We start from the raw sequence: 25,217 nt of genomic DNA, 5'->3' as shown, positions 1-25,217 counted from the left end.
AACACTACTAACTTACTTTGAAAAATCATGATGTGGTAGAAATTGTCAATGTATTTAAAAAAAAAAAAAAAAAGCCAGTGAATAATATATCCTAAGTTTGAAAAAGAAAAGAAATTCGTGAAAAACTGGGTTCATTTTCCCACCTTGCTTTTTAAAGGCCTAAATCTGTTTTTTTTTATCCCTGAAAATTAATATATATCAACCTATAGATTTTATTGAATGTAATTTGGCATTTTCCCTACTTAACTAGAATAAAGACAACTCTGAATCTTTGAAAGTATTGAATGAACAGCTACAATCTAAAGAAGTAGAGCTCCTCCAGCTAAGGACAGAGGTGGAAACTCAGCAGGGTATGCCACTTATTTGTTACAAATATTATAATGGAATCAATATAATTTTCCATTTATGTGTATTATATCCATTATCCGTTTTCTATATCTGTGTGCTAAGGTCTTAACTTATTTTACAATTTTTAGGCTTAACATTAATTTCTCTGATCTGCTTTCACCAAAATATCAATTCCTTTTAACTTTCCCTTAGATATAAATTGATTTTTTCCTAGAGAAAACTTGATGGTTTTTATTCAGGGTTAGTTTGTGATGAAGTAGAACTCCATCCTTGTCAAAAACGTCTTGCCTGCTGGTATGTCCTGGCTTTTCCTTTCTACTGAACTTTTTTTTGCCCATTCATAGGTTGTCATGGAGTAGTTACAATTAACTTTTTTTTTTTCTTGTAAATATCTGAAGGTTGTTAAAATGGACAGATGAGATGCTGGAGTAAATAGGTTTTGGATCATATGGTTATTGGCCTGTTCCCATGAACATTATGATGGAACAAGCTGAAGAGTAGGCATCTAAGAGAGACCTTTTGATAAGGAATTTGAGATGAGCTCTCTTACAGTAGCTGGTTGGGGATTTTTCTAGATAGAATGACTGAAGAACTAAGTCAAAGGTAAATCGCTATCCAGTTGTATTGAGTTTCTACAGTAGATGTTCATGAATAAATTGTTTTGACCTCATGTTCTAGGCTTGATGGTCATACTTTATACTCTGAAGGGACTAGATGGAATGATTAGATACATGAGCTTCAGTTTCCTCACTTCACTTAATTTTTATCACTGTCTTAACCTTGACTTATATATTTTTGACTTGTCTAGTTATAGCATGTGTTTGATTAGTGTTGTATATTTTAAAGTTCCAGACTGACAAACTTGTACGTTAAACAGAAAATCAGGGGTAGAGGTGATTAGTACATTCTTAAATAAGATTGGTAGATTTCTTATTCTCATTAGCATAGATCTTTTAAAGTAATTACTGTTTTTTAAAAACTATTAGTTGTGAATGTTTTATATTAGTTTTTATATTGTCTGCACTTCACTAGTATAACCTTTATGGAATTATGCAAAGGTAGAAAGCAGAAATAACAATTTTAATGTTCATCCTTTTTTTTTTTTAGTGATAAGAAATTTAAATCCACCTTCATCAAACTGGGAGGTGGAAAAGTTGAGCTATGACCTGAAGATCCATGGTTTGGAACAAGAGCTGGAACTGATGAGGAAAGAATGTAGTGACCTTAAAATACAGCTACAAAAAGCCAAACAAACGGTACTACAGAATTAAATTGAGAAATTCAATATTCTGTGTATGCTATTTGTAGGTTTTATAACTAAGGATTAAATCATAGAGTTAACATATAACTACTTAGTTACATTCTCTGAAAAATTTACCTTTATCTTCCCTTTTAACTATTTTGTCTAAAATTTAATATACTGTTTACTTTTAGCATAATCCCAGAATTATATAATTTTATCGTTTTAAAAAGCTCATTTACTAGTTTATTAAAGCTGTTCCTTTTAAACTCCTTTTCCTTCAGTTTCCTTAAGTCCTTTTTTCCTATAAAATCTAAAGAGTACTCAAGTTTTATCGTTTTAATAATTTGGTTAATGTAGACACCACAAGAGACAACTCAGTTTTTATAATTCTGGGAAAAACAAACAAACAAACAAAAAACCTGACAGAGTCTACTAATTTTCAAAAATCTAATACTTTGGGGGCAACTTTAATTTTCAGCAAATAGCTGAGATTTTAAAATTGAGGGAAAAAAAGCAAAAACAAAAAATTCTGCTGAGCTTCTAAAGTATGGTTAGCCTAAAGTCATCCACCAAAACACAAGTTGCCTCTCAAGTCTATTTGCTAATACTTTACATTGGGTTCTAACATACTTGATTGGAAGTTTTTAGATATCATGACAGTGCTGAGGAGAAAAAGAAGAAATGGTAGAGAACAGTGTGAGAACAATGAACCAAATGCAAAGTTTGAAATTGTTACAAGAAAAGTTTAGTAGTCTACAGTCCAACAGCAATTTTATACACTCATGTATTTTAAATAAGTTAATCAGTTAGACAATTATTTGTCAGCTTAACCATTTTGCCCATCAGAGCATTCTAATCCCATGAGGACCTGTGTCATCTACCCCAGATTTCTTTTAGGATGCCAATAACTGATAAAGACACTACTTCCCATACTCCCTGACTGCTAGCCAGGACATTGCCCCTAAATCCCAACTGTCCTTAAATGAAACTGACATTTCTCTCTTCTATAATATAGTTTTTATTCAAGGTGACCAAAACTTACGAATGAGCTAGGCATTAAGAATAATATAGCATTCCACCTTGGTCTTGGCCGGATGAATTCCTCGAAACTGGACAGTGAGAACTTGATTTCAAGACCCCAGACCCAATAAAAGGGAAACACTAGAGAAATTATTGTCAGTTCCTATTAGGGCAAAATACTTTTCCTACTTGACATCTGGAATTAATTTCCCCTGCTTTGAACCTGTGATTACATATCACCATTCCTTCAAAGGCTTCCAGCATCCTGTCCCACAAACTTAGGTGTCATGGTCCCATGAGAAGCTAACTGGCTAGCTGGCTGGCTGGGTGCTTGTTTATATACTTTTTCTTTTTTAATTTTTAAAAATTTTTAATTCTAGTATAATTAACATATGGTGTTATTTTAGTTTCAGGTGTACACTATAGTGATTCAATAACTCTATAGCTTACTGACTCATCATCATAAGTGTACTGTTAATCTCTTTCACATATTTCACCCCTCCCTTCTACCTCCCCTTTGATAACCATCTATTCATTCTTAATAGTTAAGAGTATATTTTGGTTTGTCTCTTTTTTTCTTTGTTATTTTTTAAATTCTACATATGCATGAAATCGTGGTATTTGTCCTTCTCTGACTGGCTTATTTTGCTTATTTGCATTGTATTGTCTAGATTCATCATGCTGTGGCAAATTGCAAGATTCCATAAAGGCTAAGTAATAGTTCCTTATATATATATGCACACACACATAGACATATATACTGCATCTTCTTTTTCTGTGTTTATGTATTGATGGACAGTGGAACAGCTGCCATATCTTGGCTATTTTAGATAATGCTGTAGTAAACATAGGGGTGCATATACCCTTCCATTAGTGTTTTCATGTTCTTTGGGTAAATACCTAGTAGTGAAATTACGGACTCATGGTAGTTCTATTTTTAACTTTTTGAGGAAACTCCTTACTGTTTTTAAAGCATCTACACCAGTTTTCATTCCCACCAACATGTTTGAGGGTTCCTTTTTCTCCTTATCAAAGGAGATATTATTTATTTTAGCCATTCTGACAGGTGTCAGGTTATGTTTCATTATAAAATTTTGATTTGCATTTTCCTGATGATGAGTAATGTTGTGCATCTTTTCATGTATCTTTTGGCCATCTGTATGTCTTTGGAAAAATGTCTGTTCATATTTTCTGCCAATTTTTAATTGGATTATTTTTTAGGTATTGACTAGTATAAGTTCTTAATATGTTCAAGAATCCTAGCCCTTTTCTGGATATGTCATTTGCCAGTATCTTCTCCCATTCTATAAGTTGTCTTGTAGCCTTGTTGATTGTTTCCTTTGCTGTGCAAAAGTTTTTAATTTTGATGTAGCCCAGTAGTTTGTTTGCTTTTGTTTCCCTTGCCAAAGGAGACATACAAAAAAATGTTGCTGTGGCCAGTGTCAGAAATTACTGCTTGTGCTCTCTTCTAGGATTTTTATGGTTTCAGATCTCACATTTAGGTCTTTCATTTATTTTGAGTTTCTTTTTGTTAATGATACAAGAAAGTGGTCCAGTTTGATTTTTTTGCATATAACATATAGCTGTCCAGTTTCCCCAACACCATTTGTTGAAGAGACTCTCTTTTTCCCATTGCATATTCTTGCCTCCTTTGTCAAAGATTAATTAACCATATAACTATGGGTTTATTTCTGAGCCCTCTGTTCTGTTTAATCTGTGTGTATTATTTTTGTGCCAGTTCCATACTGTTTTGATTACTAAACTTTGTTGTATATCTTAAAATCTGAGATTGTGATATCTCCAGCTTTGTTGTTGTTTCTCAAGATTGCTTTGGGTATTCAGGGTCTTTTGTGGTTCCATACAAATTTTAGTATAATTTGTCTAGTTCTCTGAAAAGTCTCTTCGCATATTGATAGGGATTGCATTAAATCTGTAGATGGCTTTGGGTAGTGTGAACATTTTAACAGTTCTACCAATCCATGAGCATGGAATATCTTTCCATTTATTTGTGTCATCTTCAACTTTTTTTCATCAGTGTTTTATAGTTTTCAGAGTAAGGTATTTTACTTTCTTGGTTAAGTTTATTCCTAGGTATTTTATTATTTTTGGGTAGTTGTAAATAGAATTGTTTTCCTAATTTTTTCTGCTCCTTCAGTATCATTTATTAGTTTTAGTAGTTTATGGTAGTTTAGTAGATTATGGTGCAGTCTTTTAGGTTTTCTACATACAGTATCATGTCATCTGCAAGTTATGATAGTCTAATTCTTCCTTACCAATATGAACGCCTTTTCGTTTTTCTTGTCTGATTGCTATGGCTCTCATTTCCAGCACTATGTTGAATAAAAGTGGTGAGAGTGGACATCTTTGTCTTGTTCCTGACCTTAAGGGAAAAGATCTCAGTTTTTTACTCTTGAATATGATAATAACTATGGGTTTTTCATATATGGCCTTTGGTATGGCCTTTGGCTTGTGGTATGTTTCCTCTATACTTTTGAGGATTTTTATCATGAATTGATATAAATTTCGTCAAATGTTTTTTCTGCATCTATTGGAATGATCATATGGTTTTTATTCTTTGTTTTTTTTTTTTTAATTTTTTTTTTTTTTTTTTTTTTTCTGATAGGCACACACAGAGAGAGAGGCAGAGACACAGGCAGAGGGAGAAGCAGGCTCCATGCACTGGGAGCCCGACATGGGATTCGATCCCGGGTCTCCAGGATCGCACCCTGGGCCAAAGGCAGGCGCTAAACCACTGTGCCACCCAGGGATCCCTATTCTTTGTTTTGTTCATGTGATTTATCAGGTTGATTGATTTGGGAATATTGAACCACCATTGTTTGCATCCCAGGAATAAATTCTACTTGACCATGGTTTATGATTTTTGTAATGTATTTTTGGATTTGGTTTGCTAGTATTGTGTTGAGGACTTTTGCAGCTATGTTTATTAGTGATATTGGCCTACAGCTCCCTTTTTTTTGTAGTGTTTTTATCTGGTTTTGATATCAGGGTAATGCTGGCCTTTTAGAATTAATTTGGAAGCTTTCCCTTCTCTTCTAATTTTTGGAATAGTTTGAGAGGAATATGTATTAATTCTTTAAATGTTTAGTGTAATGCCTGTGAAGCCATCTAATCCGGACTTTTGTTTGTTGGGAATTTTTTGATTAATTATTTAATTTCATTGTTGGTAATTGTTCTAATTTTCTACTTCTTCCTGATTAAGTGTTGGGAGATTATATGTTTGTAGGAATTTCTCCATTTCTTTTAGGTTTTCTAGTTTGTTGGCATATTTTTCATAATATTAGCTTAACAATTCTTCATATTTCTTATGTTTCCTCTTGCTACTTTTAAAATTGATCATTATCACTACTTTTTGCCATTTTAGTTACTGTTTGTCTTGTTGTGGACCAGTTGGGATGATTTTATTGGAGGCATTCTGTGCCTCCTATATCTGGATTTGTTTCTTCTCCCAGATTTGGGGTTTTCACCTCTTACTTCTTCAGCTTTTCTACCTCCTTTTCTTTCTTTATGGTAGCCTTGTTATGGTAATGTTACCACACTTGATGTCATCACTGATTTTCCTAAATCTAATTTCTTTTCAGTTTAATTGCTTTCTATTACTCTGTCCTCCAGGTCGTGCATCCTTTTTTCTGCTTTCTGTAGTCTGCTGTTTTACCTAGTGCATTTCTAATTTCAGCTGTTGAGTTATTAATTTCTGATTGTTTACTTTTTATGGTTTCTAGCACTTTTTTAAGGGTCTCCTTGAGGTGGAGGACCTTAAAAGTCCAGTGAGTGAGTATCTTTATGACCATTATGTTAAATTCTCCATTAGGCATATTACTTACCTCTGTTTTGTTTAGCTCTCCATGATCTTATCCTTCTTTTTTGGGGGACATAATCCTCAATTTTGTCTGTTTCTCTGTGTTAGGAAAGTCTGCTATGCCTCCAGCTCTTAAAGTAGTGGCCTTAAAAAGAAGAGGTCTTAAAAAAAAAAAAAAAAAAAAAAGGAAGGAGAGGTCTTGCAGTACTCTGTAGTATGATGTCCTCTGTTCACCAGAACTTCATGTTTCAGGGCTGTCTCATGTGTTTGTGTCACCCTAATGTTTGGCTTGCACTGCTTTTGCCTTCGGTCTACAGTGGCTCTCTGTTCTGAGCAGGGTCTGGTTCCAGTGTTGTTAGAGAGCCAGTTTTGGGCTACCTTGGGCTTGGCTTAAGGCAGACCAGGCTTTTCCCAAACACAGTAGTACTGAACTTCAGGACTTCCTCTGTGTTGTGCCTCCAGAAGCTTTTGTTGGTGGGCTGGTACTATAGTGAGACCACATGTCTATCATGCTGTCCACTGTACTGGCCACAGCTCGACTGGTGTATATGGTTATTGGCCCTTTTCCCCAGGGCAGAAGTCACTTCGGAGTGGTACTATCCTTGTCAGGGCTGCCTACATAATGCCAGGGTTGTGGTACCTCTTTGGATGGGCTCTGGCCAATGACATATTGTAAGGGGCAGGTTGACAAGAGAATGTACGGGCAGGGCACTTGGTGTTAGCAAGGTTTGATGAGGTCTGCTGTGGGTGGGAGCTGGAGCTGCTTTTGAAAACTGCTTTATGGCTAGTGGGGGTGAGTCTGCAAGGGGTGGGGAGTGCTTGCAGTGCCAGCAAGGTCTGTGTTGGTCTACTGTGGGAGGGTACCTACTGCTGCCAAATCTGTGGAGGCTGGTTGGGTTGGAGAGAGCAGAATTGTAGAAGCATGTAGGGTACGCTGTTAGCAACCTAAGTGGAAAATGTGCTGCATTGATTCCCCCATGTATCCATGTAAATAGGGCCAGGCCTCAGGGAGGGAAATGGTGCCCACCAGCCTTTTTGTTCTTAGAGAAGTCTCAAGGATCCCTCCTCCTCCAGCACATGTTCTGAGATTAGTAAACTAGTCTTTCATATATACCAGAGGCATTTTTCAAATGCTGCTTTTGTGCTGTATCTTATTGGGGCTGATTATGCTTGTCTTTAAGGGCCAGAATTCTGTTTCCTCTTGTCCTCCCTTCTCCCAGAGCTGAGTCCACCAAATTATAGTCCCAGGTGTTAAGCCTCAGTGATTATAAGAACTACAGTAATTAGGCCCCTCTGGGTTTTCAAAACCAAATGTTATGGGAATTTGTTTTCCCTGTGTATGTTTCCTACACCGGGGGTGCCTGGTGTAAGGGTCTGTTTTTCTCCCTTCTCCATGCCGGTGGTTTCGCTCCCTCCTACAGGCAGTCCTGTGGGTGGGTCTCTTTAGCTCCTGCCTGCATCTCAGCTCTTCCTACTTCTGCAGTGTGGCCTCTTTACCTTTTGCTGTAGAGTCTGTTCTGCCATTTTTTACACTGATGTGGATATTATCTGGTTGTATCCGTGGAATGAGGTGAACATAGGAGCCTCCTACTCTGCCATCTTCTTTTATTTTTTTTAATTTATTTTTTAAATATTTTATTTATTTATTCATGAGAAACACAGAGAGAAAGGCAGAGACACAGGCAGAGAGAGGGAGAGAGAGAGAAAGAGAGAGAGGCGCAGAGACACAGGCAGAGGGAGAAGCAGGCTCCATGCAGGGAACCCAGTGTGGGACTCGATCCTGGGTCTCCAGGATCAGGCCCTGGGCCAAAGGCAGCACTAAACCACTGAGCCACCGGGCTGCCCTGCCATCTTCTTTTAGAGGCTTAAACTTTTTTTTTTTTAAAGATTTTGTTTGAGCCAGCACATACGAGAGAGTGAGCACGAGGGGGGGGGGGTAAGGCAGAGGAGGGAGAGGCAGACTACCCTCTGAACAGGGAGCCCGTTGTAGGGCTCGATCCCAGGCCCCTGACATCATGACCTGAGCTGATGGCAGAGACTTAACTGACTTTGCCACCCAGTTGCCCCTAGAGGCTTTTTTTAAAAAGATGTGCATGCAAGAAAGGATCTGTACCTTGAAGTTCTGAATTATCATTGTCAATAAACAGATTTTCTTTGAAAGGAAATTGATAGCTTTTTTACATAATGGATATTTGCTTACAGAGTATGAAGCAGTACCATAGAATTTTAGTACCATAAAAAACTTGGCTCATAATTATGGTGTTGCTTATTAACTTTGTAACATTAGGAACATTTAATTCTTCTGAACTTGTTTTCTATAAACTTTTAAATATCTCCTTTTTCCATAAAGCTTAAATAACGTGTAGCACATTTAGTACAATACCTAGTATATAGTGAATTCAGTAAGTCAGTGTATTTCAAAAAAACTGAGGTAATCTAGAAAAACAGTACTGTTAAGGGGGTTATAGTTCAGTTCTGATTAGTTACTCTTTTCCACTAGATGGTGCTAGGGGATAAATTTGCTTTTAGTTTAATTCATCTATCATAAATCATAAAAGCAGACATTTGAAGGTAGAAGAAACTTTAGAAATCACTTCGCTTACTGCTGAAAAGGCATTTGAAAGATTAAGAAACTTGAGAGTGAATTAAAAGGAATTTTTTTTTTAAGAGTTGGTTCCCACCTTCGTAGGAATTTATTTGGTGGAGTGGTGGGGGGAGAGATTTAAATTTTAAAAATGCTTACACCTAAGATAAATGAACCAGGAATAGCAAGAGTGGAATGCCTAATATAAACTTATCAGAGGTTCCAAGTTGAAATCTTAATGTTGTGAGAAGTGTACTTTTAAATTTTGTTTCAAAGGGATTGCTGATCAGAGTCCTTTTGAACATGAGAATCAAAGAACAAGTCAGAGAAAAATTTATGTTCACTTTATTAATCTTGCTTTATCTACTGCAGCCATATCTACAAGTATTTTTGAGGGGGAGTCTTTTGTGAAACATTTTATAACCTCTTTTAAAGTGTGAAATAACATCACTACATGGACATAATAATAATGTTTGCTGTTATTTTTCTTTTCTTTTTTTTTTTACTCAGTTGATTACTGTTTAGTATTAATGAGATCAGGGTTCCAGGGTCAGACCCTTTTAGATTTTCCCCCAATATTCCAGTCATTTATATTCAGAAAAGCTGGTCCTTTAGGGAAAAAAAAAAAAAAAAAAGACAAAAGGCCCAAAGAAGTTTAGAAAACACTGGATCTAGGTCTAAGGTATGTAACAATAGTGTGTTTAGGGATTCATAATGTGCTGTTTTATAAAAGGGTCTGAGAAGTCCTAGAGTGTAGGAACCTGTGTAACTTGAATAATGTTTTTCCAAATATCTTGTAACCATGGGCCCCTGTATATGTAAACTCCCACATCATAAGGTACTAGTTGGGAAACAGATCTATACTTTCTAACAATTATAATTTTTAAACTTTTTTTTAAACAAATGACAGGATCCATCTCAGGAAGACAATCTGAAGAGCAGTGATCTCCAAAGACTGAGCATTTCAAGGTATGAACATTCTTCAAAGTTCAAAAGTAACACTTTCTTCTGTAGGCTACTTGCATAGCTTACTGAGACTTGTTATGATTTAACCTTAAAAACAAATACAATTTGGGTACTGAATGTAATCTCTGATCACAGTGAGTTTATAAAAAACCTTTTTAAAAAAAAAAAAAAAGATTTTCTTTATTTATTCATGAGAGACACAGAAAGAGAGAGGCAGAGACATAGGCAGAGGGAGAAGCAGGCTCCTCACAGGGAGCCCAATGTGGGACTTGATCCCAGATCTTGGGATCATGCCCTGAGCAGAAGGCAGACGCTCAACTGCCGAGCCACCCAGGCGTCCCTATAAAAAAAGATTTAACTGCTCTTCAACAGTTGGCTTAAGCTTAAGTAGTGAAAGGTACATATATTGTTATGCCTTAAAATTTTTGAACGTTCAGTATTTTAGATAGGGTTTTAGGGAGCTAGCTGTGTAGAAAGTATTCTGTAATAAGTCTTGATTTTGCATGAGGAATTATACATTTCCATATACAGTAATACCACCTTGTCCTAAGGGCATACTTAGGACCACATTAGTCCTTGGTATTGACTTTTTTTTTTAAGATTTTATTTATTTAATAATGACAGAGAGAGAGGCAGAGACACAGGCAGAGGGAGAAGCAGGCTCCATGCAGGGAGCCCGATGTGGAACTTGGTCCCGGGTCTCCAGGATCACACCCCGGGCTGAAGGTGGCGCTAAACCACTGGGCCACCAGGGCTGCCCCTTGGTATTGACTTTTAAGAGAACTGTCCATTTTGTGTAAAAACAAAAGTAGGTATAAGAGTTCAGGTATGTTACTTTAATTCTTTTTCCTTAAATATATGTCATTTTAATTTAACAAGTATTATGTTGCAAATTATTTTAGCATCCCTTCTGTATATGGATACTTTCATCCAGTGAAAAATACTGAGTTGATTTCATTGATCATTTGGCTTCCGAAGTTTACTAAGCTAAAGAAAATAATGTGAAATGGTTCATATCTATTCCTATCAAAAACCTAATCGAGGGATCCCTGGGTGGCGCAGCGGTTTGGCGCCTGCCTTTGGCCCAGGGCGCGATCCTGGAGACCCGGGATCGAATCCCACGTCGGGCTCCCGGTGCATGGAGCCTGCTTCTCCTTCTGCCTATGTCTCTGCCTCTCTCTCTCTCTCTCTCTCTCTCTGTGTGACTATCATAAATAAATAAAAATTAAAAAAAAAAAAAAAACCTAATCGAAAAGAATTAATCAACTAGGGCAAACAGTTTGATGATTGCAGCCAATCTTCTAGATCCCGGGGATAGGCAAACTTTTTCTATAATAGACCAGCATATTTAGGCCTCGTGGGTCATAACATCTTTCTTCTGACTACTAAACTCTGCCATTTGAACAGTTCTTCGGTTATGCCTTCAAATTCCGTCTAACTTTATAGCAAGGAAGTTTTTCCTTTTTTAACAGTGTGTCTAGTTCAGTGTCCATATAAGTTATTTCTGAGAGTTGTCTTTTTTGAAGATATATTTATTTTAGAGAGAGACAGGAGTGTGTGTATGACCAGGGGAGGGGTAGAGAGAGAGGGGAGCAGACTGCCCGCTGAGCATGGAGCCCGACATGGGGGCTCTGTCTCACAAGATGTGCCCTGAACCAAAACCGAGAGTTGGACGCTTTGAGCCACCCAGGCGCCCCATGTTTCTGAAAGTTGTCTTTATCAAAATTTTTTCTTCGGTCAATCTAGGTTTCCCCTCATTTTGTAAGTATTTATCAGTTTTTAAGCCTCTTCAAACCATTTTTGGAAAAGAAGCAGGGAACAAATATATTAGAATCCGTACATCAAATACAAGTACAAAGGGCTATCTATAGAGTGTATTAGGGATACATGATACAGAATGAGACTTCTTCCATTCATGGGAAATTTTACATGATTTGGATCACATCTATTAAGAATAACTCAAAAGGCTGCACCCCTCCCAGTGTCTTTAAAACATCACATAACTAACAAGATAGTGAAGAATCTCTACACCAGCATTTAAGAGGAGGATAAAGGTCCAAGGAGAGGTAGTTTTGGAGGCTGCCAGACTATATAATTGTGGCTTCGAAGTGCAGTTTTGAATTCTCTAAAGCTTAGTATTAAAGTATCAGTTAAGAGAAACAGTTTTTAGAAACAATAGCCTTAAGTTCTTATCTCTAAGAGTTACTTGTATGCTAAAAGAACTATATAATTAAAGCATGTCTTAATGACTTGCTAGTGCTCAAGTATACTTATGGTTTTATACAGGTTGGTTTGCATTTATTTTATGTAAGCAATATGGATTGCAAAACTGATGAGGTTTCCCTTTTCTGGTTAGTAACTAGAAAACTAGTAACCACATTTGTAGCTTACCTCTTGGTAAACTCTGTATCATGCATTTTTATGTTAGTCTCATTCCTAGCTACATTTTATCTTGTTTTTCCTTCACTTTACCATTTATATGTTATAATGGTAAATGTTTACCATTATATGTTATAATGGTAAATGTTATAATGGTAAATGGTAAATGTTTCCATTATTTCCAGTTTATAGTCTTGTGTTTTACTAATACTTGTTAAGTTACCTCATCCACTTTTTAGTGGAACAATTCAGATGTAAGTTTACTATATTAACAAAACAATATATAGGAATGTTTCCATAAAACCTTTAAATACGGGTTTGTATATTTTTAAGGATTATTTTTCAGTTATTTATAAAACTCCATTTTGGGGAGTTTTTTTTTTTTTTTTTTTAATTTATGATAGTCAGAGAGAGGCAGAGAGAGAAGCAGGCTCCATGCACCAGGAGCCCGACGTGGGATTCGATCCCGGGTCTCCAGGATCGCGCCTTGGGCCAAAGGCGGGCGCCAAACCGCTGCGCCATCCAGGGACCCTGGGGAGTTTTTTTTTCATATTTCCTCCATCATTTGCGAGGCAAATGAGGTACTATATTGTTTCCCTAAGATAGAGTGAACCTTTTTAATTATTGGAGGCCTTTTATGTGGTACTTCTTGTGTACAGCATCATTTAACAATCCAGTCAGAAATTTGGCCTGTATCCTGCCAGTGTTCTGTTTGGTATTAGCTTTAGATTGTTCTCTGTTCTTAAATAGATTTAGGTATGGGGTAAACTTATACTGTAAACTTCTTAAAATGTAACTCTTAAGGAAATATGGATTAGGGTTAGTGTTTTTCAAACTGTGCTGTGTTCCTTAGTGGTCATGAAACTTTGTGTGTCAAGAAAAGCATTTTATACAAATAATGAACAGAACATACCAGAGTGTATTACACATAATAAGGGGGTATGTTTTTTTCATAATTTGTTTTCTCTGGACTGCAGTATAAAATGATTCCTTGTTGTGCCTCACAACCAAAAATGTCTGGAAGATGCTTTTTGAGAATCACAGTTATCAAAATATACATTTCTCAGTATATCTCTTGGGTAAAATTATACTTAGTTTTAGTTCCTTTAGGAGATGTAATAGTTCAGTAAATATTCAGAAGCTAAAGCAAAATACGAATGGGTGAAGTAAAAAATTAAGTAGATTTTTCTTATATGGAATACTTGTTTCAGTACTAGAGTTGGAAGAATAGTGTCAGTTAAGAAAACTGGGCTTTTACACAATTTGACTTTGTAAGCAGGACATGTACTCCTTCTTGAGATGTGAATAAGCAGGTTTCATTACTTTTAAAATTTAGAGGGCTGAAATTTTATACCCAAGGTTAATAAGATAGTTGTGTTGGCAGCCAGCATATTGGAAGTGCTTGGTAATTGTATGATGGTAATGATATGAAAAATGTTACCCCAAAAGGGCAGCAGGCTGTCCTTAGGATAAATTAAAGATGGCTTTGATCAGCAACATGCTGGAGCATGGAATATGTTCTCCTGAACCTGTTTCCTCACGCAGAAAATGTGGTTACCCAGCTTGCCAAGTTGGTGTGAGAACATGGGTAAAATGCCTAATGTAATAAATGTTCAGCCGTCATTTTGTTTTGTTTTGTCTATTTTCTTTCGTAGGTTTCTCATTTGGGATGCTTTTTAGTGTTGCTTCTCAGTGCTCAAGTTTTTTAACTTCATACACACACACACACACACACACACACACACATACACGTGCTTGTGTGTCGTTTATAGCAAAACTAAGTTCACACTCCGGGTTGGTGGGGGTGCCATAGCCAGCCTATACAGTCTCAAAAATACCTAGATAAGTTAAAGTTAACTGGAACTCTACTAAAGATTTGTGGACAATATGCCTTTTCCAGTCTCACTTAAGTAATGATTTACATACTTTAGCACATGATGAAGATGGCAGCACTTTTAAGTGTAAAGTGGCTGTTATTACTTTGTTATCCACAAGGGGGAGAGCTTATACTTAGTAATTTGTGTTTTTTGGGGGGTGGGGGGTTAAACTAGCTTTTCATTCAGGTGACATTAAAGGCAAAAAAAAAAAAAAAAAGACTTAGATGTGTTAAACTTGGTGACCTAATTTTTAGTTTAACCTAATTTATAAAGTCTTCATTAGAATTGGAAAATGTGTTTAGACACTGCTTTAGCACTTCCTTTATAATTGTTTCTCTTTTATTTTACACGATTAGCTATTTTGAATGATTGTGTTTGATATTCCAAGATCCAAACATGGTCTTGGGTATTTGCTTTTCTTTTTTTCTAAGTCAGGTACTGATTTTCCCTCTCATGCCAATAATTAAACAGTATTTTTAAACTGTATTATTCATATCATGACTGCATGAATTAGCACATATACAGTACTTAAACTTACTGCTGTGTAATGTGAGTAACTCTTTGGAAAGCATACTGAATACCCACAATTGCAGCAAAGAACCAGCAACTTTTCACACTTAAGACAGGTTCCTATGTGAAACATTCATTGTAGCATACATCTCAGATGTTTACTGGTGGAGTAGAGGTGGTTAGCTAATTTTTGTGAAGTAATTATTTCACACTTATCTAAAACCTGCAAAAAGCCCTGTGATTTTTAATAGACTACTGTTTGACAAATGACATTTACAATAGACTAAAACATGTAGATTTTTCCCCAAAGCAGTATAAAGTTTATTCTGCTTCTGAAAGAACTATAGTCTGAGTAGAATAGAAATATCCTGACCAAAACAAGGGCATGTAACCTTACATTCAGAATAATTATATTTGAGTAGATTTGTTGCTTTATAATTCAAATAGGATATTAGATTTAGATATCAAGAGTATTATCCCCTGGTTTGTTTATAGCTAGATAAAAATCGACATTTTCTAACCTGATTATTATTCCATTTACAGCAGTATCTTTAAGAAGGAATTACGGTCATTTGAATGCTATGAAATCAGTTGCTCAAGTTTTATATATTCTTGTGTAGCAAATAGGACTACATACTGAAGATTCCAGTTTACTTAGTTGGCAATTAAAGACCCAGACAAGATCATGATCTTCCATGCTTAATGGAAGAATGAAACTTTCATAAATTAGGTTTAAAATAATTTATAACATCTCAGATAATAATTGAGTAAAATACATTATGAAAATGAGAGGCATTTATGAAGTTTTTGTTTCATATAATCCTCTATCTAGCCTTTTCCTTACCAGGAAATCATCTGGCTCCTCTTGTCTTATGCTGTCATGTCACATTGGTTTAGAACCAACAATATGAGACAACCCAGTCAAACATAAAAGAATGGAATGCATGAAACCTAAATTTTATTTTAATGTGGATTTGGGTATACATTCGGCAGTTGATATATTTCAATTCACGTCAAAACCAAATAATTAAGAGATAAATATAAGTTAAAACTCTATACATGAATGTCTCTTTCGTTTTGATCAGATTTGCAAATGAAGACCATACCCCTTACTTTTAAAGTATAGTCACACCACTGCACATTAGGGGCTATAATTAATAAGAAAATTTGGTTATATAATACTTCTTTTTGTAATATCCTCCTGTTTAATATAAAGTTCAGTTCATGGCTAGAAATTAGGTCAGTATTAGTATTATAAATAAGATCTTTTCGCTTGTTCCAATGCCCTAATTATATGTTATTTAATGAGGAAGTTTTTAATTTGTAGCATCTGGAAACTTAATTGGAGCAGAAGTACAGATATGCTCATTTCTGTTTTAAAGTCACTCTTTTTTTGTCCATAAAGAAAATATAACCATTAACCTTTTTTGTAAAAACTGTATTTCAGTGATAATATGCAAAATGCATACTGGGAACTGAAGAGAGAAATGTCTAATTTACATTTGGTGACTCAAGTACAAGCTGAACTACTAAGAAAACTGAAAATCCCAACTACAATCAAGAAAGGCAAGTTAAATTCCAGCCAGACAGCTTGAAGAGCAATCGGTTATCGTTTCTTATCGAAATCTCATTAGATGATTTTGATAAGCCGAAGCATATATAGTTTATAGTATGTTCACAGCCTACCTATTCTCTGCTTTGGCTTCATTCTCATACTGGTCAACTTCACACATAAAGGTGTTGCTGATGTGTTTTTTCTTCAGTACTGTATTCTTTTCCCCTTGTGGCTTTTTTTTCTCAGCCAAGTGTTGCTTATGTGTATAAGGCTGAGGTGTTAAGTTTGCTCTAGTTGACCTTTTACCACAACTCTTTCGTATATTTAAAAAAAAAAAAAAAAAAGATACCAAAACCTATTTTTCATTCCAGTGCTATAGACTATATCAAAGACCTAGCTCTTTAAATTGTTTTGGAAAAAAAAATTAACTTTGATCCATTTATGGGATTCTTTTCATTTGGCAAACTTAATTTTTCTTTCCATAAAGAATAGTTTATTTGGAATGGAGACTAGGTGTTCTCTCCTTATCCCTTTCAGTGAAACGAAAATTTTCATTGATTTGCTTTTCATATATAACTGCTTGGCTGACTAGACTTTTTGAGTTTTGGGCTAATGTAGTAGGGGCTACTTTGCCCAGACTGTTTTTATACCTCAGAGAAAAATCAGTGCATTTGTACTTTTTATTACATAATAGTTCTATTTCTGAAAAATTATAAATTTGCCCTAAATTTACTTTAAAGGAATGAGATATGAGTTTTCATAAAAAATAACTACCTTCACCTTATTTAAAATTATGTACACCTCGTATTTTCCCTAAAGAGGGCACAAGAGAATTTTATAAATCTCCAGGAGTGTTTACCAGTAGGAAAAAGGAAAACTAAAGCCAGTTTCTAGAGTTATTTATGAATCAGGCAAACTAATAACAGCGTCCTGTCAGGCTCTAACTTATGGTTCATTTTGCACTTGAGTTTTCCAGTGGCAAGGGTTACATATGAGGCAAATATATGTTGATGGAGAAGTTCCTTCTCCTAAAAGGAATGCAGAATAATTCTGTAGGGAGTTGTCAGTGAGGCTGTTTGTTTATATAATAAATATAATTTCCAAAGAATAATACAGGAGAAATACTCTTTGCATATTTGAAAATGACTCATCTTTGTGTGTCTTCTGAGCTGCTTAAGGCTGTCTTTTGGTTTATGGAACCATAAGTTTTCTAGCACAGTACAACAGTGACAGGTTCAGGGTTCCTTATTGCACATAACTTAATGCTGTGAGGAGTAGAGACAGACTTAAATCAACTTTTTTCCTGACCTAGAGATCACCCTTATCCAGAAGTTAAGCATTGTTACTTCTGGGTCCTCTACTCCTACCTCTCTTCCCAAGACAAAAGGAAATGAGCTTATTTTATAACATGGTTCAGTTTCTTATAAAATTATAAATCAAGACTTTATTCTAATTCCTGGCATTTTGCCTTAGTTGGTTGAATTGGAAGGGGAAGAGAAGCTCATAAGCTCATACTACCATTATGTTGACTATCGCTAAATAATAGCTTTAAAGCAGTTTGTTTTCTGAGCCATTATGTGTGAACTGAATATATTTTTTTTCTTGATATGTTACTGTAACCAGAGAAATATGTGTTTAAGAAACAAACTGGGGATCCCTGGGTGGCGCAGCGGTTTGGCGCCTGTCTTTGGCCCAGGGCGCGATCCTGGAGACCCGGGATCGAATCCCACGTCGGGCTCCCAGTGCATAGAGCCTGCTTCTCCATCTGCCTGTGTCTCTGCCTCTCTCTCTCTCTCTCTCTGTGACTATCATAAATAAATAAAAATTAAAAAAAAAAAAAGAAACAAACTGTTTTATCTCTAAAAAGCCTTTGGATGTATATTAAAACTTCACTTAGGCCTCATCAATTCACAGAATTATTTCTGAAAAAATTTACTTTTGAAGCACCTATGGAAAAAAGATTTGAGTAAGTAAAGGAGTATTTAACAAAATATTACTTAAAAAAAAAAACTAAGCTGTTCTAAAGATTTTATTATTTATTCATGAGAGACAGAGAGAGGCAGAGACACAGGCAGAGGAAGAAGCAGGCTCCATGTAGGGAGCCTGATGTGGGACTTGATTCCCGGTCTCCAGGATCATGCCCCGGGCTGAAGGTGGCGCTAAACCCCTGAGCCACCCAGGCTACCCAACAGCTTAGTTTCGAGTGACCTGTAAACAGCCTTCCATAGCCACATTAAGAGCCAAGAAGGGGATCCTTACCTGTATTTTAACCTTATTGGTTTCCAACTTCTTAAACTGTGGAATTTTTTCATCTTCATTAATAGTTTTGTGATATAGGCAGGACAAGATTACTATGTTCATATTGCAGATGAGAGAAGTGACACCTGGAAGCAATTTAATGACTTAACCTCACGTCAAAATGTCAGGAAACAGTGATCTAGGATTAGAACTTGGATCATTTGTCATGTCTTCATTCATGTTACAGTATCCCAGTGATCACGCTAACTTAGAAATATTAGTTCTAGATCCAACCAAATTAATGAAGTGCTACATATTTACTGTGCTACCGACAACTGACATTTAGTCTGTGCTTTCTTTTTAGCCTGTTCCCCAGTAGGATGCATGGAAGACCTTGGGAAAGACAGCACAAAACTGCACTTGGCGAATTTTACTGCAACATACAAAAGACATTCCCCCCTCTCACCAAACAGCAAAACTGTTTGCCATACGACATCTTCCCCTTTACCAGGAGATATAAAGGTTTTATCAGAGAAAGCAGTTCTCCAATCATGGACAGATAATGAGCGATCCATTCTTCATGATGGTACTAACTTTCAGGAACACAACTCTTATGGCAGAAATTCTCTGGAAGATAATTCTTGGGTATTCCCAAGCCCTCCTAAATCAAGTGAGACAGCATTTGGGGAAATGAAAAATAAAACTTTGCCTTTACCCAACCTGCCACCACTTCATTACTTGGATCAACATAATCAAAACTGTCTTTTTAAGAATTAATTCTGAAGAGATTCATGACTTGGTCATGAGGTTACTGTATCTCAGAGGCTCTCTCAAGACATTATTTAACAAACTGAAAGCAGATTTTGATTAAACTTTTGCAAGAGTTCTTCAGTATATACATTTGCACATACTGTTCCACATTATGTAGTTGATTTTCCAGTATGAATGAGTACCCTCCAGCTCCATGTTCTGGCTAAGAATCAGACCTATGCTACTGATTAATAAATAAGGTGTTTCAGAGACCGTTGTACCTTCGATAGTAATTGTAAATAACAGCCTCTCACATAAAGAATGGAATTAAAGTTTTTCTAGACATGGTTTTATAAAGCATGTGAAATGCCTAAATACCCATTCATAAAAATAGGCCATTAATATCTGAGAAAAAGTGTAAGTTGCTTTAAGTTGCAAAAAAAGAAAAGGCAAAATGAGTAGGTTATGTTTCTATTGACCTTGTATTGCATAAAGATGAAAATTGTTATAGTTGAATAACAGTATCTCTTACAGGTTATTCCATCTCCATATGCTATTGTGTTTCAAAGTTTAAGACTTAAAATCGTTTTTTAATACGTGTTAAGACTTGAAATAACCTGATCGTTGAAGCCAACTTTGTCCCATACATCCTTCAGATCCTTACTGAAAAAAAAAGTGATAAAATAGTTGAAAAACTATGTGGTGTGTAAAGTACTGTATTTCTATATTATTCAATTAGAAGTAGAAAGAGCACCACAGAGGTTTCAGTCTAAATCTGTGCCTTCAGTGGTCCATAATTAAAATTTATATATGTAACTGGATACAGTCATTTTTTTCAAAGGGTCTGTACCTGTTTGTTATGTAGAGCAACTTAAAAATTGTTAGACTTTTTTTTGAAACTTAACATTTTACTCATTGAGATAGTGATTTTTTTCATTAACCAAATTAGGAATTGTAATTCTATAAACCAAACTCTGTGCTGTATTGATATAGTACAATCATGAAATGTTCCCAGACTTTATGATTCTAAGTGGCTTATCATTTATAAACAAGGATATAACAAGGATGGCTTCACATGGAAATCTATCTAAATTCTTTCAGGGTGGTGGTATTAACATATTAGTAATATAATGTATTAGTAGGCTTGTACATCTTTTGCCTGATATAAAGTGTTTCATGTAGGAGGCCTTTATCCTTTTTGATAGACAGTTTCAAATATCTTGTACTCAAAAGAATATCTCTGATCTCTTCTATATTAACTGAATAGCATACATACATAAACAATGTTCACCGTTCACCAGATATTTTTGTCTTTCTATTATCTTACTCACTTATTCAAGCTTGTCTCTGATTAATGGAATTGGTGTCAGATGCTGGAATTTATTCTGACCAATGAACACAGCTGACTCCAGGGAGTACAATCTCCTGCCAAGTAATAGAACAAAACCCAATATGCATAAAACAAATACAAGACTCCAGGCTTTAGCTAAAGGAAGCAACTACCTGTGTAATAACAAAGCAGCAGAAACTATTTCTCATGTGGCTGCATAGGCTGTATATTCTATAGAATCCCTAATGTAGCTTGCTGGTTTGCCTTTTTTAAAACCAAGGTTGGAAACTTCTTTGTAAAGAAGTCATATGAGATAATGGCTTGATTAATGTTTTGAACAAGGCCAAGAAATTAATTAAAATAAATTATTTTTGTTTGAAATTGAAGCAAATGTGAAATACTGTCCTTGCCTATGTATTCCAGGGTCAGGTAGTAGTTGTTCATTTGATTCGTGTAACAGGCATTCGTCTTATTAAACCAACTTCTTTTAAGTGGAAAAAAGTTCTTCCATCTGAGCAAGAGGGTGGCTATCAAACATGTATGCTTTCAGAAATCAGGGGTTGATGTTCTTTACCGTGTTAAGTGCTAAATAAATGATATGTAAGACTCTTTAGCAAAGATTAACCAAAAAATCTGTTACCCTGCCACAAGTTTTTATACTGTGTGCTTTATAATCGTCTCTATTCCACATAAGATTCAAAGAGAAATGAGAATGGCCCATCTGTAGTTGATAATCTATTTGAGATGGTGGCAGGGAGGAAGAGGGAGAAACTCCAGCAGACTCCCTCCTGTGTGTGAAGTCCGATGTAGGGCTGGATCCCAGGACCCTGAGATCATGACCTGACCTGAAACCAAGATGCTCAACTGACTGCACCACCCAGGCGCACCCCTGAGATGGAACATGGTATGTTGACAATACCACTTCTTTCATACTGTTTGAAATTTGCTCCAAAAGGCTTCCCTTGAAAATGTCTTTAATTCTTAGATTTGTGTAACCCAGTTCAGCATTTATACAACACAATGAAGAGGACACAAGTAACTACAAAAAGCCACTTAACTCCTTCCTTTTGACCTACTATTCATGAAAATAAAATCTGCATCTTCTCTAAAAGGAAACTGAGATTTTTCCAAAATGGAACCCAATTCCTAAGCAGAGCAGGGACATACCTATGTGAAACATTGAAAACCAAGTAAATAGGGAAAAAATCAAACTTAAAGACTTAAGATCAAATCACGCAAAACCAGTAATGATCTGATCTGGAAAGGCTACACTGACAAGGGTGGATCTTTAGTGGAAAGAAAATCTGTGCACTCTTTAACAGAATAGTATCACCCAGAGGTATGCGTGAGCAAGCAAGACTACAACTGAGGCAGCTGTACTAAGAGAAGTAAACAAGTGTGGTGGTGAGGCATGGATATCTTGAAAGCTGTGATAAATGGTTTAGTTCCTGACATAATAGAGGAGTGAACATATTTCTATAACCTACTGTCTGGCACCTGTGAGGAAAGTGACTCTACATACATGAATTTTCCACATAAACTTGAAGGTGGCTCCTCTGATTCTCATCCAGATTATAAATTAGCCACAGATTATATATTTCACTAGCTTTTGCAAACTGTCTGCCTTTTCTTCATTTGCATCGTTAAAAACAAAAATTAAGGCCCTGTGCTCTAGGAAATGTACCAATACCAAAAGGCCAACAGAAGAATATAGGCTTGTTTACCCCTATGGTATGTGGTCTCTAGGTTTCTATATTTGCTTTGCTTTTGTCTGCTCTAGTAATCTTCCTTTTGATCTGTGGCCTGGGAAAATGTGGTTTCTTTAGGTTTCAAATAACAGTTAAATAGTTCTTTGAGCAGTTCACTTGTATGCTCAAGTAAGGAACTTGAACATCACATTGGTTTCCTAGGATCCTATCTGCTTTAAGTTCTTTAAAAAAAAAATCTTCGAGCTGCTTAATGGGATTGGGGCAAAGTTAAATCTTGTCCTAGTATGTAGTAATTTCTATTTGTGATTTTAATGAGAACTATATATATAAATTTTACTTACCTGGAAACTGGTTGCAGCGGCTATAGTGAAGAGTTAACAGCCCATGGAAGAAAAGCAATTTTTAATATTAAAAAAACTCAACCTGGAATCAAGTTATTGGTTCCAGGTAATTTTTTTTTACATTAGCTCCTGAAATCATTAAAATATTTTCAGCAGCCAAATTAACAGTCAAGGAAATATAATTCATTTTAGGAAATTTTCCATCAAACTTGTAAGTAAAATTAAATTCATGTACTTTTTTCATCTATTTCCAAATAATCATTTACTACCATTAATAACAACCATTAAAGAGCCATTTACCACATCTGAAGCACTGCCCTACATACTCTACTTACCTGCAATAATCCTCACTGTAACTATGAAAATTATTTCCATGGTTACATAACTAGTAAGTGACAGAACGAGGAAGGATTCTGATTCGTCACTATTCTATCCTACGTTATTTACACCTTTGACAATTATCCTTTCCAACTTTGATTACTTCTGGTCCCTATGATTAGCCATTAGTCTACACACTGGATGAAAGTAATACAAGGTCTATATAGAACCCTAAAGCTCAGTATTACTGTTCTACAAATGTGATTGTGGAAAAATTTACAAAATATCCATGACAACCATGTAGATCATATCCCATTTCACTATTTACTATTCTCATCCCTTCTGATAAACCTGACTTTGAAATTTAAAAAAAAAAATCTTTATTCCAGATAAAATTAATATTTCCATAACTTAGGACAAAGCAAATACTTCTTTGAGTCCATTATTTCAGGTGATGATTTCCAGGAGTATCAGAGCTTCTGAGTATCAGAGTGTTTGCCTACATGCTTGTAGGAAGCTTCTGCAGCCTTTTCTTGGAAGGAATTCCAGTTTTTCTGAATTCTTCTCTTTCCTTCAGGTATTCCATTTTGCATTCTTCATAAAATGCTGGATCATTATAACTACAAGAAGGAAATGAAAATCTTTTAAAAAAACAAAAAACTCGGCAAGTGTTTAATACAAGCTTACTTTAGTAAAATTCCGACATTTCATCAGGTACAATCTTTAGAAGGTGATTTTAAGAAATGATCATAAATTTACTGCAAACATTAGGCTATTAAACTAGTTAAAGGGGAGGGGAACCAGGACAGAGCAGTGAGCGGCACAGCACCTGTCCTCAAGGAGCCTGTGAGGCTCTGGGAACAGACAAGTAAAGGCTGCACCACAAGGAAATGTACAAAGCACTGTGTCGTAGGTGGGGCCCAGCGCACATAGAAACATTGGGAAGAAGCGGGGAGAGGACAGACAGCAAGCGGAAGTGTGGGAGTCGCACTGAAAGACCACATCCATCCATATTGGAAGTACACTGGATAGGCACCAAGATGAAAAACTGAGGCATGAAGAACGAATAAATCAGTTCCTAAGAGAAAGGGCCTGGGATGAAGCCAGATAGGGAAAGGGCCACATCATGAAGGTCACTGTCACAAGAGGCCGGAATCTATGCTGAAGGCGATGGGACACTATTAACAGAGCAACTCAAAGATCAGTTTTGTGTCAGATGAAGCTGACAGCATGTGGCCAAAAGGTGGCAGCAGGGTGAGAGGCAGGATGCCCAGTAAATAAACTACCACAGTAATCCAGACAAGAATGATGAGGGCCTAAGCTCACAGAGTAGTGGTGATGAAAAGGACAAAATGGATCTGGAGAAGATTTAGGTAATGAAATCACTAGGAAATAACCATTTAGAGTTAGGAGACAAAAAAGACTAAATTCTAGACACATGATGCAGGAGGAAGAAAAGGAGGGTAGTTCAGTTTGGGACCTGAAGAAAGCAAAAAAACTCACGACCCATAGGAACCAAATCCATGGGTGCAAACTGAGCTTTTGCAGACATAAGCATGAGAGAAGAGGGCACCTGTTTTAAGGAATCAGTTAAGGAACAAAAGGCTGATAAGAAATGAGATGTTGGGGGAACAGGAAGGAGTATAAAAGGGATGCCAGATAAAAGGGAATTATACATAATTTTTGGAGAGAGTTCAAGTAAAGAGTGAAATTCACTGCATCTGGCTACCGTGAACCCATTAGAAACTTTAGGAGGAGCAATCTCAGTGGAAGGGGGCAGAAGTGAGACTGCAGTTTACAGAGGAATGAATGACGATGAGACCAAAAGAGAATAAGCATTCATGTTGCAAAACATCACTAGGAAGAGAGAATGCTGTGGTTAACTTCTTGGAACGTCAGTAGTAAAGCAGAGCACTTTATTCTAAGATGAAGAAACAGAGTGTTGAGACTGAAAGTCAAGTAAAATCCTTAAGTCCATTTACTTTCAGCAAATGTCACAACTCTGTTTCCTTCACTTTCTCTTAAACAGAAGCAGCCTCCTCCAACTCTTCCCAGCGCCTTCCCCCAGAATAGACTACAAGCTCTTATTTTCTCCTATTTCCAGAGGAAAGAGATGAAAGGATATTAAATTATTAATATTCAGGTAACAAAAACTTAATACAATTTAGAAAGAGCTACCACTTATTGACTACCTACTACGTGCCAGGCACTGTTGTAATGAGTTTACGTACA

The 25,217-nt window shown here is 36.1% G+C and overlaps 2 protein-coding genes across 3 annotated transcripts in view; one reads left to right on the top strand and one right to left on the bottom strand.

Moving 5' to 3' along the window:
• The window catches only part of AZI2 (5-azacytidine induced 2), a 36,918-nt gene extending 15,903 nt beyond the window's left edge, over positions 1–21,015 (top strand). Inside the window, exons 4-8 of the mRNA XM_072793085.1 lie at positions 251–350; positions 1,456–1,604; positions 9,923–9,981; positions 16,192–16,310; positions 18,902–21,015. Of these exons, the coding sequence (XP_072649186.1) occupies positions 251–350; positions 1,456–1,604; positions 9,923–9,981; positions 16,192–16,310; positions 18,902–19,314 (840 nt within the window). The 3' untranslated portion in view covers positions 19,315–21,015. The remainder of the gene's footprint in view (positions 1–250; positions 351–1,455; positions 1,605–9,922; positions 9,982–16,191; positions 16,311–18,901) is intronic.
• A 1,696-nt stretch (positions 21,016–22,711) lies between these two features.
• CMC1 (C-X9-C motif containing 1) overlaps positions 22,712–25,217 on the bottom strand; it is an 84,694-nt gene continuing 82,188 nt past the window's right edge. The window contains exon 3 of one of the 2 annotated variants that reach the window (XM_072793094.1): positions 22,712–23,605. In XM_072793094.1, the coding sequence (XP_072649195.1) occupies positions 23,485–23,605 (121 nt within the window). In that variant the 3' untranslated portion in view covers positions 22,712–23,484. The remainder of the gene's footprint in view (positions 23,606–25,217) is intronic. The other variant, XM_072793093.1, reaches the window with a different exon arrangement.

Source organism: Canis lupus, chromosome 22, assembly GCF_048164855.1.
Source record: "Canis lupus baileyi chromosome 22, mCanLup2.hap1, whole genome shotgun sequence".
NCBI lineage: Eukaryota > Metazoa > Chordata > Mammalia > Carnivora > Canidae > Canis > Canis lupus.
This window is presented reverse-complemented; position numbering and strand designations above follow the sequence as displayed.